General features: G+C 37.9%; 1 protein-coding gene across 2 annotated transcripts in view; it reads left to right on the top strand.

Annotated features, from left to right (window-relative positions):
* Positions 1–1,512: 1,512 nt before the first annotated feature.
* The window catches only part of UIMC1 (ubiquitin interaction motif containing 1), a 138,565-nt gene continuing 114,292 nt past the window's right edge, over positions 1,513–25,785 (top strand). The window contains exons 1-2 of one of the 2 annotated variants that reach the window (XM_036995058.2): positions 1,513–1,666; positions 17,963–18,117. In XM_036995058.2, coding sequence (XP_036850953.1) covers positions 17,971–18,117 — 147 coding nt within the window. In that variant the 5' untranslated portion in view covers positions 1,513–1,666; positions 17,963–17,970. The remainder of the gene's footprint in view (positions 1,667–17,962; positions 18,118–25,785) is intronic. The other variant, XM_073232656.1, reaches the window with a different exon arrangement.

The raw sequence follows: 25,785 nt of genomic DNA, 5'->3' as shown, positions 1-25,785 counted from the left end.
TATTTTTAAATAAGTGAGTCACTAAGGTAGCCCAGACTGAAGGGGAAAGAGGGGATTACACCAGTGTGATTGCCAGGAGGTAGGATGATTGGGGGCCATTTTACAGGCTGCCTATCATTGACTGGCTCTCTTCAGTGTTGCAATATGGCTGCCAACACTAGCTGCATCAACATTCTTCTCTGAAGTTAAGATGCTCCAAAAGAACTTTTGGCCCTGCATTGAAACTTTTTCTGCTTTCCCCCTTCCCAATTCAATCAACATGTATTGAGTGTTTGTTTTTGGCCAGGCTCATTGCTACTTGCTAGGGTTACATGGATCATGTTTTCAGAAAGCTCACAGTCTTGGAGAAGATATAGATGCATACAGCAAATAATTGCAGTATTCCATGGGTGATTAGGCAGCTGAAGAAGTAAGCAGGAAAAATGAACTGGGATTAGAGGGAACAGAGAAAGTGGTTGAGCTGGATTTTAGAGGATCTCTTGGAGATAGGTGACTTGGGAAGATAGGAAAGGGCATTAAAGAATTACATGTTAGGGAAAAGTACTCAGAATAAGGTTATCTATTTATAGTTTCACTACAAAACTGTTAACATTTTGTTATATTTATTTTTCGGTTTCTTCTTTTTTTAAAAGAAATCATGACAGATCTATTGGAAGTCCTGTTTCTCCCTGTCCCCCATTTTTTCTGGCTTCTAGCCCCTCTCCTGCCCTTAGATCTTTGTAACAGTGTGCATCATATAGCTAGTTCATTTTCTATACTTCAATATTTTCCATACTCAGCATATACTGTCATTCTATGTATGAAGTTTACATAAACCATCTAAGAGTGTACATATTTATTGGCATGTTGCTATTGCAATATCTTATGAGCTATTAAATATTTATTAGTTTTATTTGTTGTTATATTGTAGGAACATACCATTTTTTATTCATCCAAGTCTTATTGGACATTTCTGTTTATGTTTTTGCAAGGAAACAGGCTTGCACATGAATATATCTTCTTGTGCACAATTGGAGGAGCTTCTGTATTTTTCTGAAATTGCTGGGTCAAAAAATGCACTTTTAAATTTCACCAAAAACGGCTGTTGTGATTCTACACTTCCATCTGACATTTCCAGAGTTTCTGTTTCCCAGATTCTCTTCCTCCCCTGAAATTATCAGACTTTAATATTTACCATCCAGAGATTGTTTTCAAGTGGTCATATGAACAGATAATTTCAGTATAACTCCAGAATGCATGCAAAGAAAAGGCCAGAGGAGGCTTGATGTGCCAGAGAAGGCTTTGAAAGTTTCGCTCTAGTATTTTGGAGGCCCTGTTGCTACCCTCTGGTTTCCCTCAAAGTGCTAGCAACTGATAAAGCAAACAGTACATTGGAAAGAGCACCGGGAGGGGCTCAGTCTAGTCGGAGGAACTCGGATCCTCCTCCAGGTGGTGGTGCGCCCCCGTGTCGCGCAGTTGGTACGTCCTGGCGGCGGCTTTCCCTCCCGCAGTTCGGGTTGGTTCTGCCCTCAGACGCTTGCGCCTGCGCTCACCCCGAGAGCACGTCTCCTCCCCGTGGAGCCCAGCTGCGCGCGCGCCTTGCCACCGGCAGCTCCCGACGTGCTGCGGACGCTCGCGACCCCCAGCGCCTGGAGGAGGGACTCGGTGGAGCGGCGGAGGCTGGTTGGTGAGTACCTGCCGCCTTCGCACACCTTTAGCCCACCCTTTTCCCGTCTCTTCTCTTTCACGGGGGCCGCGGCCCACGCCTCACCCGCAGGGGCAGGTCTGACGTGGGGGTAGAGCCCTCTCCATGCTGAGGCTGGCGCTTCTAGGGACATCGGGGTGGCCCCTGCTAATGAAGGGTGGCCGCCTCTGGACGGCAGGGTGGGCCCTTCGGGACGCTGTGGATGGCAGCCTCGTGACGCCGGAGTGGGCCTCTGCCCCCGGGTGCGAGGCCCGCCGCCTCTCGACCGCTGTGCGGCCTTTATCCTGCAGGGCGTCCGCTTCGGCACTTCTTGCTCTCTGCGATTGGACTCTGGTCCCCGCCCGCCCGTTCAGAGCGCCTTCCTCAGGCTGAACACCTCGGGAGGAGGCTCTCGTCGTTGCCTCCTTCCGCGGGGCCCCCAGCCGGGACCTCGCTTGCCGTGAGGGCGACCTGGCGCCTCCGCCGCGTCTTCCTCACGCCCCCTTCTCGTAATGTTTTGTTGGGGAGTGATTCTTGCTTTCACTAGTTATTTCCCCAGGAGAAAAGATTTTCCTTGGAAACCCTTATTATTCACCGCCTTCTTCTCCAACAGAGCTGGTGTGTTTCTTTCTACACGGTGGCAGTGTTTCAAGCCTTGCACTCACATGTATTTAATTTTCACGGCCTTCGTGTGAAATGGGTACTGTTGTTATCCCCCGCAGTTTATAGATGAGGTAACTTGAGAATCAAAGACACATCTCGTTAAGTGGTAGAGCTGGTTTTGAATCCAGGCAGCCTGACTACAGTGTTCTTGTATTTAGTTACTATATCATGCTGAGATTTAAGTTAACACCCAGGAAGAAGTTTAAGTTTTATATGTACTTCTCTCTCTATTTTTTCCTGTCAGGGAGGCAGTTTCCTGTAGTTGAATCAAAGAATGCCTTTTTCTAATCAGATCGAGCTTCAATTACCAATATAGCTGTTTACTAACCTGACAGCTTACCAACTGTTTGAATTTTGAATGTTTCCTAACATGTAAAATAGTGATAAAAATAGTGTATAAATAAGTGTAAAATGATAAACATAGTATAAAATAGTGACACCACTTGCAGCTGTTGGGAGGATTACCCTCTGTTATGTGTGAGTACCTAGAATACTGTCTAAAGAGTAAATGAATAACTGTAATTATTACTTAAAGTCTGTTTGGATTTTGTGGTCAAACACTTGTCCTAAATTAAGGCTGAGTATAAACCAGGAAGTAAAGCATCAGGGGTGTATGTGTGTGTGTGTGTGTAGGTACATATTTACTGTCTTCTTTTATTTTTATTTTTTAAATTAGAGAAACAGTCAAGCTCATGTAATCAGTTGATAAAGAGCTTGGTACCAAAATTCTTGAATACTGACTTATTTAAGGGGTAAGAGTCAATCATTCATTAAAGGATTGGTGTTAAGGTCCCTATGCCCCAACCTTTCAAAGCAATTTTGATAGATTCAGTAGGTAGAACGTCAAAATTTTAAATTATCTTGTCAGTGATTGTTCTTCATATAGATCAAGATGATGGATGTGCTGGAAGAAAATGACAAATAACGCAAATTGGAGACTTTCAAGGATACTACCTAAAATGCTACCTGTGAAATAAATAACAAGTCTCATTATTGGGTCACCTTTCCTGTTTGTGCATCCTTTTTATTTTTATTTTTTAAGTTCAGCAAAGGTTTTTATTAACTTTTATACAGTTATAAACATATGACCATATCATTTTTAGATAAGAAACATCGAAGTTGTTTGATGTGCATCATATTTTAAAAATTGCATCTCTTTTTACTGGCAGGACATTTCAAGTTCTATAACTATTCTGAGATTTTAAATCACTTGTCTTATAAATACTTGTAGAGAAAATCTTAAGTCTTTAAAAGTGAACTAGTAAGTCTTGTCTGATGTATACTTTTTATGATTAAAATGTGAAAGGAATTTGATGTACCTTCCCTCATCTTCTCTTTCTTAAGATTTTGAAAAATATTCAGTTTGTTTTAAATAATGTACAGAATAAGGAGAGATTCTAGGCTCAGAAATTCTTAATTCAAATCTAGTGTGTGGTTATCTTAAAATTTCTAAACATATGGAGAACCAATTTCCCCATGTTGTCTGTATAGTGATTGATATTAATGGGAGGAAGAAATAAAACATGTGATTTCAAAATTTTCCCATATCTAATAGATTTGAGAAGTGCCTTATTTGATTATTATTGACCTACAAACTTGAACAGAGTGCATAAAAATTTAAACCTTAAAACTACAATATTACGGAAATAAATGTTGTATTTATATCAGTATATGAAATTATCAGTATTTCTAGAGAAATACGTATTTTAAGATATTTAGCTATTAAGAAAATACGGGATATTTCTATTATCTACTTTTTGACCTATGGAAGAAATTATGTGTTTATTTTTGCCATTCTAATATGGTAGAATGATGATGAAATGATCCTTATACAGCCTTTAACTTTTTTTTTTTTTTGCTATCATTAATGTACAATTACATGAACAATATTATGGTTACTAGACTCCCCCTATTATCAAGTTTGTGCATTCTTTTAGAGACATTTTGTTTCTAACTTCAATGATTAAGAAGAGGTTTATTGCCATCCAGACTCTCTTCTTCCTTTGAAGACAGTGATAATTCATTCTGTAGCCTCAGTTTAAGTAATTGAAGATAAGCCATTATTGAAGTGTTAATTTTGAAGGGTAGCAACTTAAATTAATAGTACTTTAACTATATGCTGGCTTTCTTGTGTAAATTGGCTGAGCTGTGACCCTTTTTACTCAGAATTATTGTGGAAAAAATGTGGCTAAATTTCATGAAGCACTGGATATCTTTGGGATGCCTCTCCCTAATGCTTCTTATCGATCCTTTATCTGCTGTGTTTCTTTGAAAACCGATTTTGAACCTGCAGGTGGTTCTGTGCTTAGAAGGGTTTTTATTTATTTATGTACCTTATAAGAAATTACATATGTTTGGTGGTATACCTACTCTTGATACCAAATTTGAGGATATTGGTTTAAATAACTTTTAAGGTACAGAAAACATTTAGTAAGATGGAAACTGTTCCGTCCAAGATGTTTTCCCAGGGCACTGTGATTCTGTGTTTCCCCATACTAATCCCCATTTCCAAGTTCTACTCATGCTATTCTTTTAGATTCAGGGATCACCATATATATATTAGTTATATATACTTCTTAGGTTTTTATGAGGATTAATTAAAATATTCACTCACAAATATTTAAAAAGCCACTTTTTAAGGTATTGTTTACATATAGTGAAGAGAACCAATCTTTATAGTTTAATATATACATCCATGTAAAACATGCAAATCAAAATACAGAACATTTCCACACTCCAGAAAGCTCCCTTGTCCCAGTCAATACCCTCCTGAGGTAATCAGTGGATCACCATAGGTTAATTTTTTTTGTTGGCTTTTCAACAGCTTTTGTTGAGATATAATGCATATACCATACAATTCACCCACTTAAGTGTGTGATTCAATGGCTTTTAGTATTTTCACAGAGTAGTACAACCATCACAACAATCAATTTTAGAACATTTTCATAACCCCAAAGAGAAGCTCCACACCCCTAAGCCTTTAATACTCAGTATCCCTCAGCCCTGAGCAATCACTAATCTACTTTCTGTGTCTCCACACTTACCAATTTGGTTATTTCCTGTAAATGGAGTCATACAACATGTGGTCTGTTGGGACCAGCTTCTTTCACTTAGCATGATGTTTTCAAGCTTCATCCATGTTGTTGCATTTATCAGTACTTCATTTTTATGGTGGTATAATCTGCTGTACGGATATATCACATTTAATTTATTCCTTCATCAGTTGATGGATTTATGGGTTGATTCCAATTTGGGACTGTCATGAATAATGCTGCTATGAATATTTCTGTATAAATTTTTGTGTGGACATAAGTTTTAATACATCTTGGCTATTTTCTAGGAGTAGAATTGCTGAGTTATGACTCTTATTTTAGCGTTTTGAGGAACTGTTATAGGACTTCTTTCCAAAAAGCCTTCACTATTCTAACAGCAGTGTATGAAAGTTCAGTTTTTCCACATCCTTGCCTACACTTGTTACATGCTCTTTTGATTATAGCCATTCTGGTGGAGGTGAAGGAGTATCTAATTTTTCTGATACGCATTTCCTGATGGATGTTGGCATTGAACATCTTTTCATGGACTTAGTTGCCATTTATAAATAATCTTTGGTGAACTGTGTACTTAGATCCTTTGGCTAATTTTTATTGGGTTTGCTTTTTTATTACTGAGTTGTAAGAGTTTTTTTTTTTTTAATTCTAGTTACAAGTTCTTTTTCAGAAATGTGATTTGTAAAAATTTTCTCCAGTTCTGCAGGTTATCCTTTTACTTTCTTGATAGTGTACTTTGAAACACAAAGGTTCTTACTCTGATGATGTCCAGGTAATTTTTTTCTTTTGTTGCTTTGTTTTTGATGTCCATCCCATCTAAGATGTCCCATTACCTAATTCAAGCTCATGAAGATTTATGCCTGGGTTTTCTTCTAAGAGTTTTATAATCCTAGGTCTTACATTTAAATCTTTGATTCACTCTTAGTTAACTATTTTTTTTTACTAAGGTATCATTGATATACAATCTTATGAAGGTTTCACATGAGCAACATTGTGGTTTTAACATTCACCCATATTATCAAGTCCCCACACACCCCATTGCTGTCACTATCCATCAGCATAGTAAGATGCTATAGAGTCATTACTTTTCTTCTCTGTGCTATACTGCCTTCCCTGGTGACCTACCTATATTATGTGTGCTAATTGTAAAGCCCCTTAATCCCCTTCTCTCTTCCACATCCCACCCTCCCCAACCCTTTCCCTTTGGTAACCACTAGTCCATTCTTGGAGTCTGTGAGTCCGCTGCTGTTCTGTTCCTTCAGTTTTGCTTTGTTGTTGTACTCCACAAATGAGTGAAATCATTTGGTACTTGTCTTTCACTGAGCATAATACACTCTAGCTTCATCCATGTTGTTGCAAATGGTAGGATTTGCTTTCTTCTTACGTGTATGTACCACATCTTCTTTATCCATTCATCTTCTGATGGACATTTAGGTTGCTTGCTTCTGTATCTTGACTATTGTAAACAGGGCTGTGATAAGCATAGGGGTGCATATGTCTTTTTGAATCTGTGGTCTTGTTTTCTTTGGGTAAATTCTTAGTAATGGAATTCCTAGGTTGAATAGTATTTCTATTTTTAGTTTTCTGAGGAACCTCCATATTGCTTTCCACAATGGTTGATCTTATTTACATACACACCAACAGTGTAAGAGGGTTCCCCATTCTTTTTTTTTTAATGTTATGATTTGTTTTTTATTTTGGTATCATTAATCTACAATTACATGAAGAACATTATGTTTACGAGGCTCCTCCCTTCACCAAGTCCCCCCCACATACCCCTTCACAGTCACTGTCCATCTGCGTAGTAAGATGCTACAAAATCTCTACTTGTCTTCTCTGTGTTGCGCAGCCCTCCCCGTGCCCCCCACGCACTATATATGCTAATTGTAATGCCCCCTTTCTTTTTCCCCCACACTTATCCCTCCCTTCCCACCCATCCTCCCCAGTCCCTTTCCCTTTGGTAACTGTTAGTCCATTCTTGGGTTCTGTGATTCTGCTGCTGTTTTGTTCCTTCAGTTTTCCTTTGTTCTTATACTCTGCTTATGAGTGAAAGCATTTGGTACTTGTCTTTCTCCGCCTGGCTTATTTCACTGAGCATAATACCCTCTAGCTCCGTCCATCCATGTTGTTGCAAATGGTAGGATCTGTTTTTTTCTTATAGCTGAGTAATATTCCATTGTGTATATGTACCACATCTTCTTTATCCATTCATCTACTGAAGGACATTTAGGTTGCTTCCATATCTTGGCTATTGTAAATAGTGCTGTGATAAACATAGGGATGCATCTGTCTTTTTCAAACTGGGCTTCTGCATTCTTAGGGTAAATTCCTAGAAGTGGAATTCCTGGGTCAAATGGTATTTCTATTTTGAGCATTCTGAGGAACCTCCATACTGCTTTTCACAATGGTGGAACTAATTTACATTCCCACCAGCAGTGTAGGAGGGTTCCCCTTTCTCCACAGTCTCTCCAACATTAGTTGTTGTTTGTCTTTTCGATGATGGCGATCCTTACTGGTGTGAGGTGATATCTCATTGTGGTTTTAATTTGCATTTCTCTGATGATTAGCGATGTGTAGCATCTTTTCATGTGCCTGTTGGCCATCTGGATTTCTTCTTTACACCACTGTCTATTCAGCTCCTCTGCCCATTTTTTAATTGGATTATGTGTTTTCTGTTTTTTGAGGCATGTGAGCGCTTTATATATTTTGGATGTCAATCTTTTATCGGATCTGTCATTAATGAATATGTTCTCCAATACTGTAGGATACCTTTTTGTTCTATTGATGGTGTCCTTTGCTGTACAGAAGCTTTTCAGCTTGATATAGTCCCACTTGTTCATTTCTTGCCTTTGTTTCCCTTACCCGGGGAGATATGTTCATGAAGAAGTCACCCATGTTTATGTCCATGAGATTTTTGCCTATGTTTTTTTCTAAGAGTTTTATGGTTTCATAACTTACATTCAGGTCTTTGATCCATTTGGAGTTAACTTTTGTGTGTGGGGTTAGACAGTGATCCAGTTTCATTCTCTTACATGTAGCTGTCCAGTTTTGCCAGCACCATCTGTTGAAGAGACTGTCATTTCCCCATTGTATGTCCATGGCTCCTTTATCGTATATTAATTGGTCATATATGTTTGGGTTAATGTCTGGAATCTCTATTCTGTTCCACTGGTCTATGGCTCTGTTCTTGTGCCAGTACCAAATTGTCTTGATTACTGTGGCTTTGTAGTAGAGCTTGAAGTTGGGGAGCGAGATCCCCCCCACTTTATTCTTCCTTCTCAAGATTGCTTTGGCTATTCGGGGTATTTGGTGGTTCCATATGAATTTTTGAACTATTTGTTCCAGTTCATTGAAGAATGTTGTTGGTAATTTGATAGGGATTGAATTGAGTCTGTATATTTCTTTGGGCAGGATACCTATTTTGATGATATTAATTCTTCCTAGCCAGGAGCATGGGATGAGTTTCCATTTGTTAGTGACCTCTTTAATTTCTCTTAAGAGTGACTTGTAGTTTTCAGGGTATAGGTCTTTCACTTTGTTGGTTAGGTTTATTCCTAGGTATTTTATTCTTTTTGATGCAATTGTGAATGGAATTGTTTTCCTGATTTCTCTATTAGTTCATTGTTAGTGTATAGGGAAGCCACAGATTTCTGTGTTAATTTTGTATCCTGCAACTTTGCTAATTCCGATATTAGTTCTAGTAGTTTTGCAGTGGAGTCTTTAGGGTTTTTTATGTACAATATCATGTCATCTGCAAATAGTGACAGTTTGACTTCTTCTTTACCAATCGGGATTCCTTGTATTTCTTTGTTTTGTCTGACTGCCGTGGCTAGGACCTCCAGTACTATGTTGAATAACAGTGGGGAGAGTGGGCATCCCTGTCTTGTTTCCGATCTCAGAGGAAAAGCTTTCAGCCTCTCGCTGTTCAATATGATGTTAGCTGTGGGTTTATCATATATGGCCTTTATTATGTTGACGTACTTGGCCTCTATGCCCATTTTGTTGAGAGTTTTTATCATGAATGGATGTTGAATTTTGTCGAATGCTTTTTCAGCATCTATGAAGATGATCATGTGGTTTTTGTCCTTCTTCTTGTTGATGAAGTAGATGATGTTGGATTTTCGAATGTTGTACCATCCTTGCATCCCTGGGATGAATCCCACTTGGTCATGGTGTATGATCCTTTTGATGTGTTTTTGAATTTGGTTTGCTAATATTTTGTTGAGTATTTTTGCATCTATGTTCATCAGGAGTATTGGTCTGTAGTTTTTTTTTTTTTTGGTAGAGTCTTTGCCTGGTTTTGGTATTAGGGTGATGTTGGCTTCATAGAATGAGTTTGGGAGTATTCCCTCCTCTTCTATTTTTTGGAAAACTTTAAGGAGAATGGGTATTATGTCTTCTCTGTATGTCTGATAAAATTCCGAGGTAAATCCATCTGACCTGGGGGTTTTGTTCTTGGGTAGTTTTTTATTACTGCTTCAGTTTCGTTGCTGGTAATTGGTCTGTTTAGATTTTCTGTTTCTTTCTGGGTCAGTCTTGGAAGGTTGTATTTTTCTAGGAAGTTGTCCATTTCTCCAAGGTTTTCCAGCTTGTTAGCATATAGGTTTTCATAGTACTCTCTAATAATTCTTTGTATTTCTATGGGGTCCATCGTGAATTTTCCATTCTTATTTCTGTTTCTGTTGATGTGTGTTGACTCTCTTTTTCTATTAATAAGTCTGGCTAGAGGCTTATCTATTTTGTGTATTTTCTCAAAAAACCAGCTCTTGGTTTCATTGATTTTTTCCTATTGTTTTATTCTTCTCAATTACATTTATTTCTTCTCTGATCTTTATTATGTCCCTCCATCTGCTGACCTTAGGCCTCATTTGTTCTTCTTTTTCCAATTTCGGTAATTGTGACATTAGACTATTCATTTGGGATTGTTCTTCCTTCTTTAAATATGCTTGGATTGCTATATACTTTCCTCTTAAGACTGCTTTTGCTGCATCCCACAGTAGTTGGGGCTTTGTGGTGGTGTTGTCATTTGTTTCCACATATTGCTGGATCTCCATTTTAATTTGGTCATTGATCCATTGATTATTTAGGAGCATGTTGTTAAGCTTCCATGTGTTTGTGAGCCTTTTTGCTTTCTTTATACAATTTATTTCTAGTTTTATACCTTTGTGGTCTGAAAAGTTGGTTGGTAGGATTTCAATCTTTTTGAATTTACTGAGGTTCTTTTTGTGGCCTAGTATGTGGTCTATTCTGGAGAATGTTCTAGGTGCACTTGAGAAGAATGTGTATCCTGTTGCTTTTGGATGTAGAGTTCTATAGATGTCTATTAGGTCCATCTGTTCTAGCGTGTTGTTCAGTGCCCCTGTGTCCTTAGTTATTTTCAGTCTGGTGGATCTGTCCTTTGGGGTGAGTGGTGTGTTAAAGTCTCCCAAAATGAATACATTGCATTCTATTTCCTCCTTTAATTCTGTTAGTATTTGTTTCACATATGTCAGTGCTCCTGTGTTAGGTGCATATATATTTATAATGGTTATATCTTCTTGTTGGACTGAGCCCTTTATCATTACGTGATGTCCTTCTTTATCTCTTGTGACTTTCTTTGTTTTGAAGTCTGTTTAGTCTTATACTAGTATTGCCACACCTGCTTTTTCCTCCCTGTTGTTTGTATGAAATATCTTTCTCCATCCCTTGACTTTTAATCTGTGCATGTCTTTGGGTTTGAGGTGAGTCTCTTGTAAGCATCATATAGATGGGTTTTGCTTTTTTATCCATTCTATTACTCTGTGTCTTTTGATTGGTTCCTTCAGTCCATTTACATTTAGGGTAATTATTGAAAGATATGTACTTATTGCCATTGCAGGTTTTAAATTTGTGGTTACCAAAGGTTCAAGGTTATCTTCTTTACTATCTTCCTGTCTAACTTAACTTGCTTATTGAGCTATTATAAACACTGATGATTCTTTATTTCTCTCTGTTCTTGTTCCTCCTCCTCCATTCTTCATATGTTGGGTTTTTTGTTCTGTACTCTTTTTAGGAGTGTCCCCATGTAGAGCAGTCTCCCTAAGACACCCTGTAGAGGTGGTTTGTGGGAGGCAAAATCCCTCAACTTCTGCTTTTCTGGGAATTGTTTAATCCCTCCTTCATATTTAAATGATAATCATGCTGGATACAGTATTCTTGGTTAAAGGCCCTTCTGTTTCATTGCATTAAATATATCATGCCATTCTCTTCTGGCCTGTAAGGTTTATGTTGAGAAGTCTGATGATAGCCTGATGGGTTTTTCTTTTTGGATTGGTCACACAGTTCTCTTAATATTCTTTCATTCCTGGATATCCTTTTAGCTCTGTCTGCATCAGCTTCTCTGCATTCCTGTTCTCTGTTTTCTAGTTCATTAATGTTCTCTTGCATCTCGTCCATTCTGCTTTGAAGTCCTTACAGAGATTGTTTTATTTCTGTATTCTCCCTCCTTAGTTCTTGCATATTTCTCTGCAAGTCCTTCAGCATGGTTATGACTTTTGTTTTAAATTCTTTTTCAGGAAGATTGGTTAAATCTACCTCCCTAGATTTCTTCTCAGGAGAGGATGTGGAAGGTATCTGGGTTAGCCTGGTCTGGATCAAATTTTTTTGCCTTTTCATGTTGATATATGCAGGGGTATGCTATTGATTCGTCTGTCAGCTAGAGGAGTCAAGACCTTTCCACTTGCTTCTGGCCTTTCTTTATTGGGACAATGGCGACCCTTAGCGGCTTGTGTTGGGCAATTGCGCGTAGACTGGGTCTGTTTCTTGCCCAGCCGCTATGGAGGAAGCTCCCCTGGTGTGGGCGTGGCAACTTCAGGCTGCTGCTCTGTTCTGGCTGGATGCCAGAGTGGGAACAGACAGGGGGGCTGCTTATCGCCGTGAGGGGTCTCAGAGCTGCTGCCCAGGGGTTTAGCGTGCCTGGAGTTCCCCTGGATTCCCAGCTGCTGGGCTAAGTGTCCCAGGATGCTCCCATCCAGCTGTGGGGCCTCTGTCCCTTTAAGACTTTCAAAAAGCACTTGCTTTTCTTTGTGCCAGGGGTGCCGACTGCAGGGACCCGCTCAGAGGTCTTACTGTCCTGTTTCCCTCGTATCCAGCACACCACGCCTGGGTGCGGATGGCGAGGGCTGACTATTTAGCAGTCCTGGGCTCCCTCTCCCTCCCCGCTCCGACTCCTCTCCTTCCACCCGGAACTGGGGTGAGGGACGCTCGGGTTCCGCTGGGTCAGGGCTTGTATCTTACCCCCTTCGCCAGGTGCTGGGTTCTTGCGGGTGTGGATGTGGTCTGGCTGTTGTCCTGTATCTTCTGGTCTCTCTTTTAGAGATAGTTGTATTTGTTGTACTTTCAAAAATATATATGTTTTTGGGAGGATATTCCCACTGTCCTACTCATGCCGCCATCTTGGCTCTGCCCCCTGTGTGTTAATTTTTTATCCTGCAACTTTGCTGTAGTCTGATATCAGTTCTAGTAGTTTTGGAATGGAGTCTTTAGGGTTTTTTATGTAAAATATCATGTCATCTGCAAATAGTGACAGTTTGACTTCTTCTTTACCAATTTGAATTCCTTGTACTTGTTTGTTTTGTCTAATTGCCATGGCTAGGGCATCCAGTACTATGTTGAATAGAAGTGAGGAGAGTGGACATGATTGTCTTGTTTCCGATCTTAGAGGAAAAGCTTTCAGCTTCTTGCTGTTCAGTATGATGTTGGCTGTGGTTTTACCATATATGTCCTTTATTATGTTGAATTACTTGCCCTCTATACTCATTTTGTTGAGTGTTTTTATCATGAATGGATGTTGAGTTTTGTCAAATGATTTTTCATCATCTATAGAGATGATCATGTGGTTTTTGTCCTTTTGTTTGATGTAGTGGATGATGTTGATGTTGTACCATCCTTGCATTCATTCCTCTGATGAAACCCACTTGGTCATGATGGATGATCTTTTTGATGTATTTTTGAATTTGTTTTGCTGATATTTTGTTGAGTATTTTTGTGTTTATGTACATCAGGGATATTGGTCTGTAATTTTCTTTTTTTGTGGTGTCTTTGTCTGGTTTTGCTATTAGAGTGAAGTTGGCTTCGTAGAATGAGTTTGGGAGTATTGCCTCTTCTACTTTTTGGAAAACTTAAAGGAGGATGGGTATTAGGTCTTCACTAAATGTGTGATAAAATTCAGCAGTGAAACCATCTGACCCATGTGATTTGTTCTTAGGTAGTTTTTTGTTTACCAATTCAATTTCTTTGCTGGTAATTGGTCTATTCAGATTATCTGTTTCTTCCTGGGTCAGCCTTGGTAGGTTGTATTTTTCTAGAAAGTTTTCTGTTTCTTCAAGGTTATCCAGTTTGTTAGCATATAATTTTTCATAGTATTCTCATAATTCTTTGTGTTTCTGTTGTGTCCATGGTGATTTTTCCTTTCTCATTTCTGATTCTGTTTATGTGTGTAGACTCTCTTTTTTTCTCTGTAAGTCTGGCTAGGGGTTTATCTATTTTGTTTATTTTCTCAAAAAACCAGCTCCTGCTTTCATTGATTCTTTCTATTATTTTATTCTTCTCAATTTTGTTATTTCTGCTTTAATCTAATGTCCCTCCTTCTTCTGACTTTGGGCCTCATTTGTTCTCCTTTTCTTGTTTCATTAATTGTGAGCTTATACTGTTCATTTGGGATTGTTGTTCTTTTCCTGAGGTCGGCCTCTTTTGCAATATATTGCCCTCTTAGCATGGCCTTCACTGTGTCCCACAGATTTTTGTGGTCTTGAGTTATTGTAGTTATTTGTCTCCATATGTTGCTTGATATCTGTTTTAATTTGATCATTGATCAATTGATTATTTAGGAGCATGTTATTAAGCCTCCATGTGTTGAGTGGTCGTTTTCATTTTCTTTGAGTAATTAATTTCTACTTTCATACCTTTGTGATCTGCGAAGCTGGTTGGTACAATTTCATTCTTTTCTAATACACTGAGGCTCTTTTTGTGGCCTAGTATGTTATCTATTCTTGAAAATGGTCCATGTGCACTTGAGGATAATGTGTATCCTGTTGCTTTTGGATGGAGTTTTCTGTAGATGTCTGTTAGGTCCAATACGTTGTTCAGTGCCTCTGTCTTTATATTTATTTTCTGTCTGGTTGATTGTTTGGAGTGTGTGGTGTGTTGAAGTTTCCCATAATGAATGCTTTGCATTCTGTTCCCCCTTTAATTATGTTAGTATTTGTTTCACATATGTAGGTGATCCTACTTTGGGTGTAGAGATATTTATAATAGTTATATTCTCTTGTTGGACTGACCCCTTTATCATTATGTAATTTCCTTCTTTGTCTCTTGTGCTTTTTTGTTTTGAAGTCTGTTTTGTCTGATACAAGTACTGCAACTCTTGCTTTTTTCTCCCTGTTAGTTGCATGAAATATCTTTTTCCATCCTTTACTTTCAGTCTGTGTATGTCTTTGGGTTTGAAGTGAGTCTCTTGTAGGCAACATATAGATGGGTCTTGTTTTTTTATCCATTCAGTGACTCTATGTCTTGATTTGTGCATTCAGACCATTTACATTTAGGGTGATTATTGATCGGTATGTACTTATTGCCGTGGCAGGCTTTAGATTTGTGGCTACCAAAGATTCATGGGTAATTCCCTTACTTTCTAACAGTCTAATTTAACTAACATCATGTGCTGTTACACAACCTACAGATTCTTTTTTTTTCTCCTCCTCCCATTCTTTGTATGTTATGAATAATATTCTATACTCTTTGTCTGTCCCTTGGGTGACATCTATTTAGTCTTAGGAATACTTCTGTCTATAGGAGTCCCTCCAAAATGCACATAGAGATGGTTTGTGGGAGGTGAATTCTCTCAGGTTTTGCTTATCTCGAAATTGCTTTATCCCTCCTTCAAATTTAAATGATAACGTTGCCAGGTAGTGTATTGGTTCAAGGCCCTTCTGCTTCATTGCATTAAATATATCATGCCACTCCTTTCTGTCCTGTAAGGTTTCTGTTGAGAAGTCTGATGATAGCCTGATGGGTTTTCCTTTGTATGTGATCTTTTTTCTCTGTCTAGCTGCTTTTAAAAGTCTGTCTTTATCCTTAATCTTTTCCATTTTAATTATTATATGTCTTGATGTTATCTTCCTTGGGTCCCTTGTGTTGGGAGATCTGGGTATCTCAATGGCTTGAGAGACTATCTCCTTCACCAGATTGGGGAAGTTTTTAGTAATTAACCTCCTCAATGACACTTTCTATTCCTTTTTTCCTCTCTTCTTCTTCTGGTACCCCTATAATGCAAATATTGTTCCATTTGGATTGGTCACAGTTCTCTCAATATTATTTCATTCTTAGAGATTGTTTTTCCTCTCTGTGCCTCAGCTTCTTTGTATTCCTCTTCTCTAATTTCTATTCCATTTACTATCTCTTCTACCACATCTAATCTGCTTTTACATCCCTCCATTGTATGCTTCATTTCAGATATGGAATTTCTTAATGATTGAATCTTCATCTTAAATTCCTTCCTGAGTTTTGTAATATTTTTCTGTGCCTCCATAAGCATGTTTATGATTTTATTTTGAGCTCTCTTTCCGGAAGATTGGTTTTTTCCGTTTAATTTGGCCCTTTTTATTGGGTTTGTGAGATTTTGGTCTGAAGTATGTTCTTTTGATGTTTCATGTTTCTGTGTGGTGCCCTCTATTGCCTAGAACCTCCAGTCTCTAGAGCTGCTCAGCCCACTGAGTGATGTTGGGGTAATAGGGGAGCGGAGCTGATGCCTGGAGGGAGGAAAGATCTGTTTCCTGATTCCCATCTGCCCTGCCTGTCTCCTGTATCAGAGCCAGTGGGCTGAGTACACAGGTGTAAACCTCTGTGTTTGGTGTCTCTAGTTGTTGTGGGTGGTGCCTGTGTCTGGCTGGCCTGACACCATAGCAGTGACTACCTGTTTACAAGCCAGTGCTTTCAGGCCAGGAGGAAGGTTCAGCAGGCTGCGTATCACAGTGGGGGGCCTCAGAGCTGAGTAGCCAGCCAGGGGGATGGAGTGCCTGAAGCTCCACCAAGTCCCCAATCTGCTGGGCAGAGCACACCCAGACAACCTTGTCCCCTGTCTCTTCTCCTGCACAGCAAGCTTCTTGCAAACCCTGCCCCTTCAGCAGCCCTCTTGCTGCTAGGGAGTCTGTCAGAATGCCTGCCTTTACCTTGTCCCAGAGCGGCCAGGTGTGGATCCCATCCTCCACAAATGGCCGGAATCTGTCTCTGCTTTTCCCAGCTCCCTATCCTCCAGAGCACCACACAGTGTAGGTTTCTGCTCGCAAAGCAGGTCTCCAGGGCCAGGTGTAGGTGTTCAGCAATCCCAGGCTTTCACCCCTCCCGACTCCCCCCAACTCCCCTGTTCTGTTTCTCTTCCTCCTGCCCGTGAGCTGGGGTGGGGGAAGGACTTGGGTCCCACCGGGTCAAGGCTTTCATACGTTACCCTGTTATGTGAGGTCTGCTCTGTTTGTGAAGTCTGTGCAGTCTGGTGCAGCCTTCTTTCATGTTGCTGTTTTAGGGTTAGTTTTATTAACTATTTTTTTACACTATCTGTGGTTTGGGGGAGAGTTCTCTGTCTCACCTCTTACACCGCCATCTTGCATCCATAAAAAAATCTCTCTCAACCTTTTATACCCACTTTAGTATGGTTTCTCTCTTGTTCCCTGATGTAAAGGGATCATTCTACCAGTATTTAGTTATTATTTTCTTAGAGGATATTGGTCTGTATATACTGTAGATTTTGTGTTTCCATGGGAGGAGGTGATTTTTCTTTGTCACCATCTTGAACTGGACCCTTTGTTCAACAATATTTTTATGTTTTCAGTTGCACATCTGGTACTTCTTTTGTTAAATTAATTTCTATGAATTTTTTTTGATGCTATTAAAAATTGAATTTTTAAAGTTTGATTTTTAGATTGTTTACTGCTAGTGGGTAGCAGTACAATTGATTTTTGTGTGTTATCCTGGTATCCTTCAATCTTGGTGAACTCATTCATTAGTTATACTAGTTTTTTAGTGGATTTCTTAGTTTTTTTTCATACAAGATTATGTCATCTGATGGTTATAGTTTTACTTTTTCCTTTTCTTACATCTGGATGTCTTGTATTTCTTCTTGCATTATTGATCTGTCTAGAACCTCCAGTATAATACTCAGTAGAAATGATGAAAGCAGACATTTTTGTCTTACTCTGCTCTCAAGGAGAAAGCATTCAGTATTTTACCTTTATGTATGATATTAGATGTAGGTTTTTTGGGGATGTCCTTTATTGGGTTGAGACACTGGTATTTAAAAAAATCTTTTAGATAAACTATAATAATGTAGTCAAGAGATCCAGTTATTAATGTTTAAAGTACTCAGATTGTTATTCCTGTTGAAATTTCTCTACAGAGATGATGAGTTTTATATATTTATATGTATTTCTTCCTCTATAGAAAAAATATAAATTTCAGTGAGTAGTGGAAAAGTTCAGAAATCAAGTTTTCCTTCTATTAGATGGATATTTTTCTCTCTTATGTGACCAAAACAGCATCCAGAAACCTTACACTTTGCATAAATTATTTCTCTGTATTTCAGACAAAAGGATGCCACGGAGGAAGAAAAAAACTAAAGAAGCCTCTGAAGCTAAGAACCTGGAGAAGAAAGATACAGAAACTACTAGTTCTGTCAATGTGAAGAGGAAGCGTAGAGTTGAAGATGCATTCATTGTGATATCTGATAGTGATGGAGAGGTCAGTAGTCCATAGAGGTCTAGGTGTCAAACTAGGCCTACTTATCCATGACTGGTTTGTTTTGTAAGTGTATCTTAATGCCAGCTTGTCAGCCCATGCAGTTTTTACTCAGCTTCATTTTGATTTTAAATGGAATTAAGAGTTACTTAAAAGTAAGCATACTGTTTGGCTGAGGACATAATTTAAAATTGTTTGAGTTTTGTAATATATTAACCCAAGATGGTACTTTAAAATTATTTGAATAATCTAAATGTTAATCTCAATTTTCATGCATCTGGAAATTAAGAGAAAGAGAATGTAAATGCTCTTTAAGTCTCTAGATATACACTGTCCAGTTTGGTAGCAGTTAGCTACCTGTAGCTGTTTAAGTATAAATTAATTAAAATTAAATAAAGGTAAGCATTCATCTGTTGCACTAGTCACATTTCAAGTGGTCAAAGCTGCATGAGTCTAGTATATGCTGTATTAGACAGTAGATCTATAGAACATTTCCTTCATTGTAGAAAACTTAGTACGCTTCTAGATCTTGATGTCTCTCCTTTGTTCCCTATTTCCATTTGTTTATTGGAGATTTCCAGCTGCCTGTGGATCACATCCAATAAGGACTCTAGAGAGTCATTGTTTTTTCCTCCAAGTTTGCTTCTCTTTCCCCTTTACCTTCTATTTCATTTGATGATAAAACCATTCATTTGCATCGAGTTATAAACCTCGGAATTATCTTTAACTCTTTCTAATTTCTTATCATTTATACATAATCACCACATTCTGTAGTTTTTACTTCTTAAATAACACATCTGTTCTTCCTTTTCCATTTCCATTTTCTTTTCTTAATCATCTGTTATTTGAGTTCTTGTAGAAGTATCTGAACTTCCTTTTCCCTTTGTTTTTTTCTCTCTACATTACACTTTGCTTATTCCAACTTTCTTTTAAGAATTCTGATTTTGGGTCATTGTACTTGCTTGCTTAAAAATCTTTGTCCCTGTAATCTCTACAAGATCAGTATAGAATTTTATTTTTATTTTGGTATCATTAATATACAATTATATGAGCAACACTGTGGTTATTAGATTTCCCCCATTATCAAGTCCCCACCACATACTCCATTACAGTCACTGTCCATCAGCATAGTAAGATGCTATAGAGTCACTACTTGTCTTATCTGTGCTATAGTGCCTTCCCCGTACCCCCCCTACATTATGTGTGCTAATCATAATGCCCCTTATTCCCCTTCTCCCTCCCTTCCCACCCACCCTCCCCAGTCCCTTTTCCTTTTGGCAACTGTTAGTCCATTCTTGGGTTCTGTGAGTTTCTTGCTGTTTTGTTCCTTCATTTTTACTTTGTTCTTATGCTCCACAGATGAGTGAAATCATTTGATACTTGTCTTTCTCTGCCTGGCTCATTTCACTGAGCAAAGTACCCTCTGACTCCATCTATATTGTTGCAAATAGTAGGATTTGTTTTCTTCTTATGGCTGAATAGTATTACATTGTGTAAATGTACCACAGCCTCTTTATCCATTCATCTACTGATGGACACTTAGGTTGCTTCCATTTCTTGGCTATTGTAAATAGTGCTGTGATAAGCATAGGGGTGCATATGTCTTTTTGAAACTGGGATCTTGTATTCTTAGGGTAAATTCCTAGGGATCAGTATAGAATTTTAATACAACATACTCTATCAGAACTTTCACTGACTAGTCTCATATATATGCTTATCAACACTGTATTAGTTTACTTGTCCTTTGCCAAAATTGTTACTGTATTTAAATTTTTTCCCAAATTGATAATCAAAAGTTACATATTTTTAATAATTAGCAATATGAAACACTTTTTCCCTCTCTCTGTTGGGTATTTATTTCTTTGAATTTCCTCATAATCCAGTTTTTAATTGGGATTTTGTAAGAATAGTTCTCTTCTAAGATATAGAAGTATAAAGAAGAAAACAAAAGAATCCATCAATTCTGCCACTTGGAATACCCATCTTAATATTAACAAAAATAAGACAGTTACACACACACACACACACACACAGAAATATATTAAAAAGTTATATGCATACATGTTAAAAAAATCAAAACAATAAAATAGTTTCAAAACTGTTCGAAAACAAAATAACATAAAAAGGTATAAAATGATATACATACCTCAGTCTGTGTACATTTAGTGAAAGGTAATAATTTCTTCTGTATTTTTCCAGAAAAAAAATCCTTATTCACATGCCATCAATAAAACTTTTACAAGAGTAGATTCATGCTATGCATAGTTTTGTTTTGTTTCAGTTAATTTTTCTTGTATATTTATCTATAACAGCACATACAGGTCTAACTCATTAAATTAAAAAAATTTTGTCAAATATGTCATCCATGGGAGTGCATGAAATACAAATGCATAGTTTAAAAAAATAATCTGAACACCTGTATTCACCACCTTAGAAACTCTTGACTTTGTGTGACCCTCTCCAGTTGCATCCCTTTCCCCCTGTCTAAAGGTAACCACTGTATTTGTTTTACCTTTCCATTCTTTTTTTTTTTTCAGTTCTACCACATTTATATGTATCTCTAAACTGTGTATTTGCTGTTGACTCCTGAACAAGGCATGTGTTAGGGGCACTGACTCATGCAGTCAAAAATCTGTTTATAACTTTTGACTCTGTCAGATCTTAACTACTAGTAGTGTACTGTTGACTGAAAGCCTTATCAATAATGTAAACAAATAGTTGTTTACACGCTTTGTAAAGCGTATTCTTACAGTAAAGTAAGCTAGAGTAAAGAAAATGTTTTTTCAAATTGTTGTAAATTTCCAAAAACTTTTCCAGCATATTTATGGGAAAACACTGTCTATAAGTGGGCCCATGTAGTTCAAACTCTTGTTTTTCAAAGGATAACTGTGTATATTAAGAAACAGTCTGAGATGGACCTATGAACATCTACAGAACATTTCATCCCAAAAACAAAAGGATAAACATTCTTAAGGTGCACATTGAACATTTTCAAGAATAGATCATATACTAGGCCACAAAAAGAGCCTCAGTAAATTAAAAAAGATTGAAACTGTGCCAACCAGCCTTTCAGATCACAAAGGTATGAAACTAGAAATAAACTATACAAAGATAACGAAAAAGCCCACAAACACATGGAGGCTTAATAACATGCTCCTAAATAATCAGTGGATCAATAATGAAATAAAAACAGAGATCAAGCAATATATGTAGAAAATGACAACAACAATTCAAGACCACAACATCTGTGGGACGCAGCAAAGTTCGTGCTATGAGGGAAATATATTGCAATACAGGCCTGCCTCAGGAAAGAAGAATAATCTCAAATGAACAGTCTTAACTCACAATTATTGAAACTAGAAAAGGAAGAACAAATGAGGCCTAAAGTCAGTAGAAGGAGGAATGTAATAAAGATTAGCAGAAATAAATAAAATTGGGAAGAATAAAACAGTAGAAAGAATCAGTGAAAGCAGAAGCTGGTTCTTCAAGAAAATAAACAAAATAGATAAACCCCTAACCAGACTTATAAAGAAAGAAAGAGTCTACACACATAAACAGAATCAGAAATGAGAAAGGAAAAATTACTATGGGCATGACAGAAATACAAAGAATTATAAAAGAGAATACTATGAGAAATTTCATGGTAACAAACTGGGTAACCTAGAAGAAATGGACAACTTTCTAGAAAAATACGACCTTCCAAAGCTGATCCAGGAGGAAACAGAAAACCTAAATAGATCAATTATCAGCAAAGAAATTGAATTGGTAATCAAAAAACTAGCTAAGAACAAAAAACCTGGTCCAGATGGTTTCACTGCTGAATTTTATCACACATTTAGTGAAGACCTAATACCCATCCTCCTTAAAGTTTTCCAAAAAGTAGAAGAGGGAATATGCCCAAACTCATTCTACGAGGCCAACATCACTCTAATACCAAAACCATGCAAAAACACCACAAAAAAAGAAAATTACAGACCAATATCCCTGATGTACATAGACACAAAAATACTCAACAAAATAACAGCAAACCTAATTCAAAAATACATTAAAAAGATCATACATCATGATCGGTGGGAGTCATCCCAGGGATGCAAAGATGGTACAACATTAGAAAATCTATCAACATCATCCACCACATCAACAAAAAGATTGACAAAAACCACATGATCATCTCCATAGATGCTGAAAAAGCATTTGACAAAACTCAACATCCATTCTTGATAAAAACTCTGAACAAAATGGGTATAGAGGGCAAGTACATCAACATAATAAGGGCCATATATGACAAACCCACAGCCAACATCATACTTATCAGCGAGAAGCTGAAATCTTTTCTTTTAAGACTGGGAGGAAGAGACGGAAGCCCACTCGCCCCACTTCTATTCAACATAGTACTATAGGTCCTACCCATGGCAGTCAGACAACACAAATAAATAAAAGGCATGCAGATTGGCAAGGAAGAAGTTAAACTGTTCCTGTTTGCAGATGACATGATATTGTATATAAAAAACTTGAAAGAATCAAAAACTACTAGATCTAATATCTGAATTCAGTAAAGTAGGGGATACAAAATTAATACACAGAAATCTGTGGCATTCCTATACACTAACATTGAACTAGCAGAAAGAGAAATCAGGAAAACAATTCCATTCACAGTTGCATCAAAAATATTAAAATACCTAGGAATAAACCTAACCAAGGAAGTGAAAGACCTATACCCTGATAACTACAGGACACTCTTAAGAGAAATTAAAAAGGACACTAACAAATGGAAACTCATCCCATGCTCTTGGCTAGGAAGAATTAATATTGTCAAAATGGCCATCCTCCCTAAAGCAATCTACAGATTCAATGCAATCCCTATCAAAATACCAACAGCATTCTTCAACGAACAGGAACAGGTAGTTTTAAAATTCATATGGAACCACAAAAGACCCTGAATAGCCAAAGCAATCCTGAGAAGGAAGAATAAAGCCAGGGGGTCTCGCTTCCCAACTTCAAGCTCTACTACAAAGCCACAGTAATCAAGACAATTTGGTTCTGGCACAGGAACAGACCCACAGACCAGTGAAACAGAATAGAGTCCGGGTATTAATCCAAACATACGTGGTCAATTAATATATGATAAAGGAGCCACGGACATACAATGGGGAAAATGACAGGCTCTTCAAAAACAGGTGTTTGCAAAACTGGACAGCTACATGTAAGAGAATGAAACTGGATCATTGTCTAACCCCATACACAAAAGTAAATTTGAAATGGATCAAAGACCTGAATGTAAGTCACAATACCATAAAACTCTTAGGAAAAAACATAGGCAAAAATCTCTTGGACAGAAACATGAGTGACTTCTTCATGAATATATCTCCCTGGGCAAGGGAAACAAAAGCACAAATGAACAAGTGGGACTACATCAAGCCGAAAAGCTTCTGTACAGCAAAGGACACCATGAATAGAACAAAAAGGTATCCTACAGTAAGGGATAATATATTTATAAATGACAGATCCGATAAAGGGTTGACATCCAAAATATATAAAGACCTCACTAACCTCAACAAACAAAAGCAAATAATCCAATTAAAAATGGGCAGAGGATCTGAACAGACACTTCTCCAAAGAAGAAATGGAGATGGCCAACAGACACATGAAAACATGCTCCACATCGCTAATCATCAGAAAAATGCAAATTAAAACCACAATGAGATATCACCTCACACCAGTAAGGATCGCCACCATCCAAAAGACAAACAACAACAAATGTTGGCAAGGTTGTGGAGAAAGGGAAACTCTCCTACACTGCTGGTGGGAATGTAAACTAGTTCAACCATTGTGGAAAGCAGTATGGAGGTTCCTCAAAAAACTCAAAATAGAAATACCATTTGACCCAGGAATTCCACTTCTAGGAATTTACCCTAAGAATTCAGCAGCCCTGTTTGAAAAAGACACATGCACCCCTATGTTTATCACAGAACTGTTTACAATATCGAAGAAATGGAAGCAACTTACGTGTCCTTCAGTAAATGAATGGAAAAAGAAGAGGTGGTACATATACACAATGGAATATTATTCAGCCATAAGAAGAAAGCAGATCCTACCATTTCCAACAATGTGGATGGAGCTAGACGGTATTTTTCTCAGTGAAATAAGCCAGATGGAAAAAGTCAAGTATCAAATGATTTCACTTATCTTAGCAGACATAGTGTAGTGGAGGGCAACAGGGAGGGTTGTACAACACCGAAGACATGTAGTGATTCCATAGCATCTTAGTATGCTGATGGACAGTGACTGTAATGGGGTATGTGTGGGGGACTTGATGATGGGGGTTTGGGATAGGGTAGTAAACATAATGTTCCTCATGTAATTGTAGGTTAATGATACCAAAGGAAAAAAAAAGAAAACCATGAAACTCTTAGAAAAAAATACAGGCAAAAATCTCTTGGACATAAACATGAGTAACTTCATGAACATATCTCCCTGGGCAAGGGAAGCAAAAGCAAAAATGAACAAGTGGGACTATATCAAACTAAAAGTCTTCTGTACAGCAAAGGACACCATCAGTAGAACAAAAAGACATCCTACAGTATGGGAGAATATATTCATAAATGACATATCCAATAGGTGGTTGACATTTAAATTATATAAAGAGCTCCTGTACCTCTACAAATAAAAAGCAATTAAACAAATTAAAAAATGGGCAGAGGATCTGAACAGGCAGTTCTCCAAAGAAGACATTCAGATGGCCACATCTTTTCGTGTGGCCATGAAAAGATGCTCCACATTGCTAATCATCAGAGAAATGCAAATTAAAACCACAATGAGATATCACCTCATACCAGTTAGGATGGCCAACATACAAAAGACATCAACAAGTGTTGGCGAGGATGTGGAGAAAGGGGAACCCTTTCTCCTGCTGGTGGGAATGTATATTATTTCAACCATTGTGGAAAGCACTATGGAGGTTCCTCAAAAAACTGAAAATAGAAATACCATTTGACCCAGGAATTCCACTCCTAGGAATGTACCCTAAGAATGCAACAGCGCAGTTTGAAAAAGTCATATGCACCCCTATGTTTGTCGCAACACTATTTACAATAGCCAAGAAATGGAAGTAACCTAAGTGTCCATTAGTAGATGAATGGATAAAGAAGATGTGGTACAGATACAGAATGGAATATTAATTCATCCATAAGAAGAAAACAAATCCTACCATTTGCTACAATATGGATGGAGCTAGAGGGTATTATGCTCAGTGAAATAAGCCAGCTGGAGAAAGACAAGCATGAAATGATTTCAGTCATCTGTTGCGTATAAGAACAAAGAAAAAACTGAAGAAACAAAACCACAGCAGACTCAGAACCCTGAGAATGGACTAACGGTTACCAAAGGGAAAGGGACTTCGGAAGATGGGTTTTGAAGGGAGAGATAAGGGGGAAAGGGGCTTTATGATTAGCACACATAATGTAGCCGTGGGGGACACAGGGAAGGCAGTATGTACAGAGAAGACAAGTAATGATTCTATAGCATCTTACTACGCTGATGATAAGTGAGTGTAATAGGGTATGTGGGGGCGACTAGATAATAGGGGGTGTTCAAGTAATTGTCCATTCACAATAGCAAAAAAAAAAAAAGAAACAGTCTTATACTTTAAGACACTTGTACCAAGAAGATTTT

This window comes from Manis javanica, chromosome 1, assembly GCF_040802235.1.
Source record: "Manis javanica isolate MJ-LG chromosome 1, MJ_LKY, whole genome shotgun sequence".
Taxonomy (NCBI): Eukaryota; Metazoa; Chordata; class Mammalia; order Pholidota; family Manidae; genus Manis; species Manis javanica.
The sequence above is the reverse complement of the archived record's forward strand: the minus strand, read 5'-3'. Positions and strand labels throughout refer to the sequence as shown.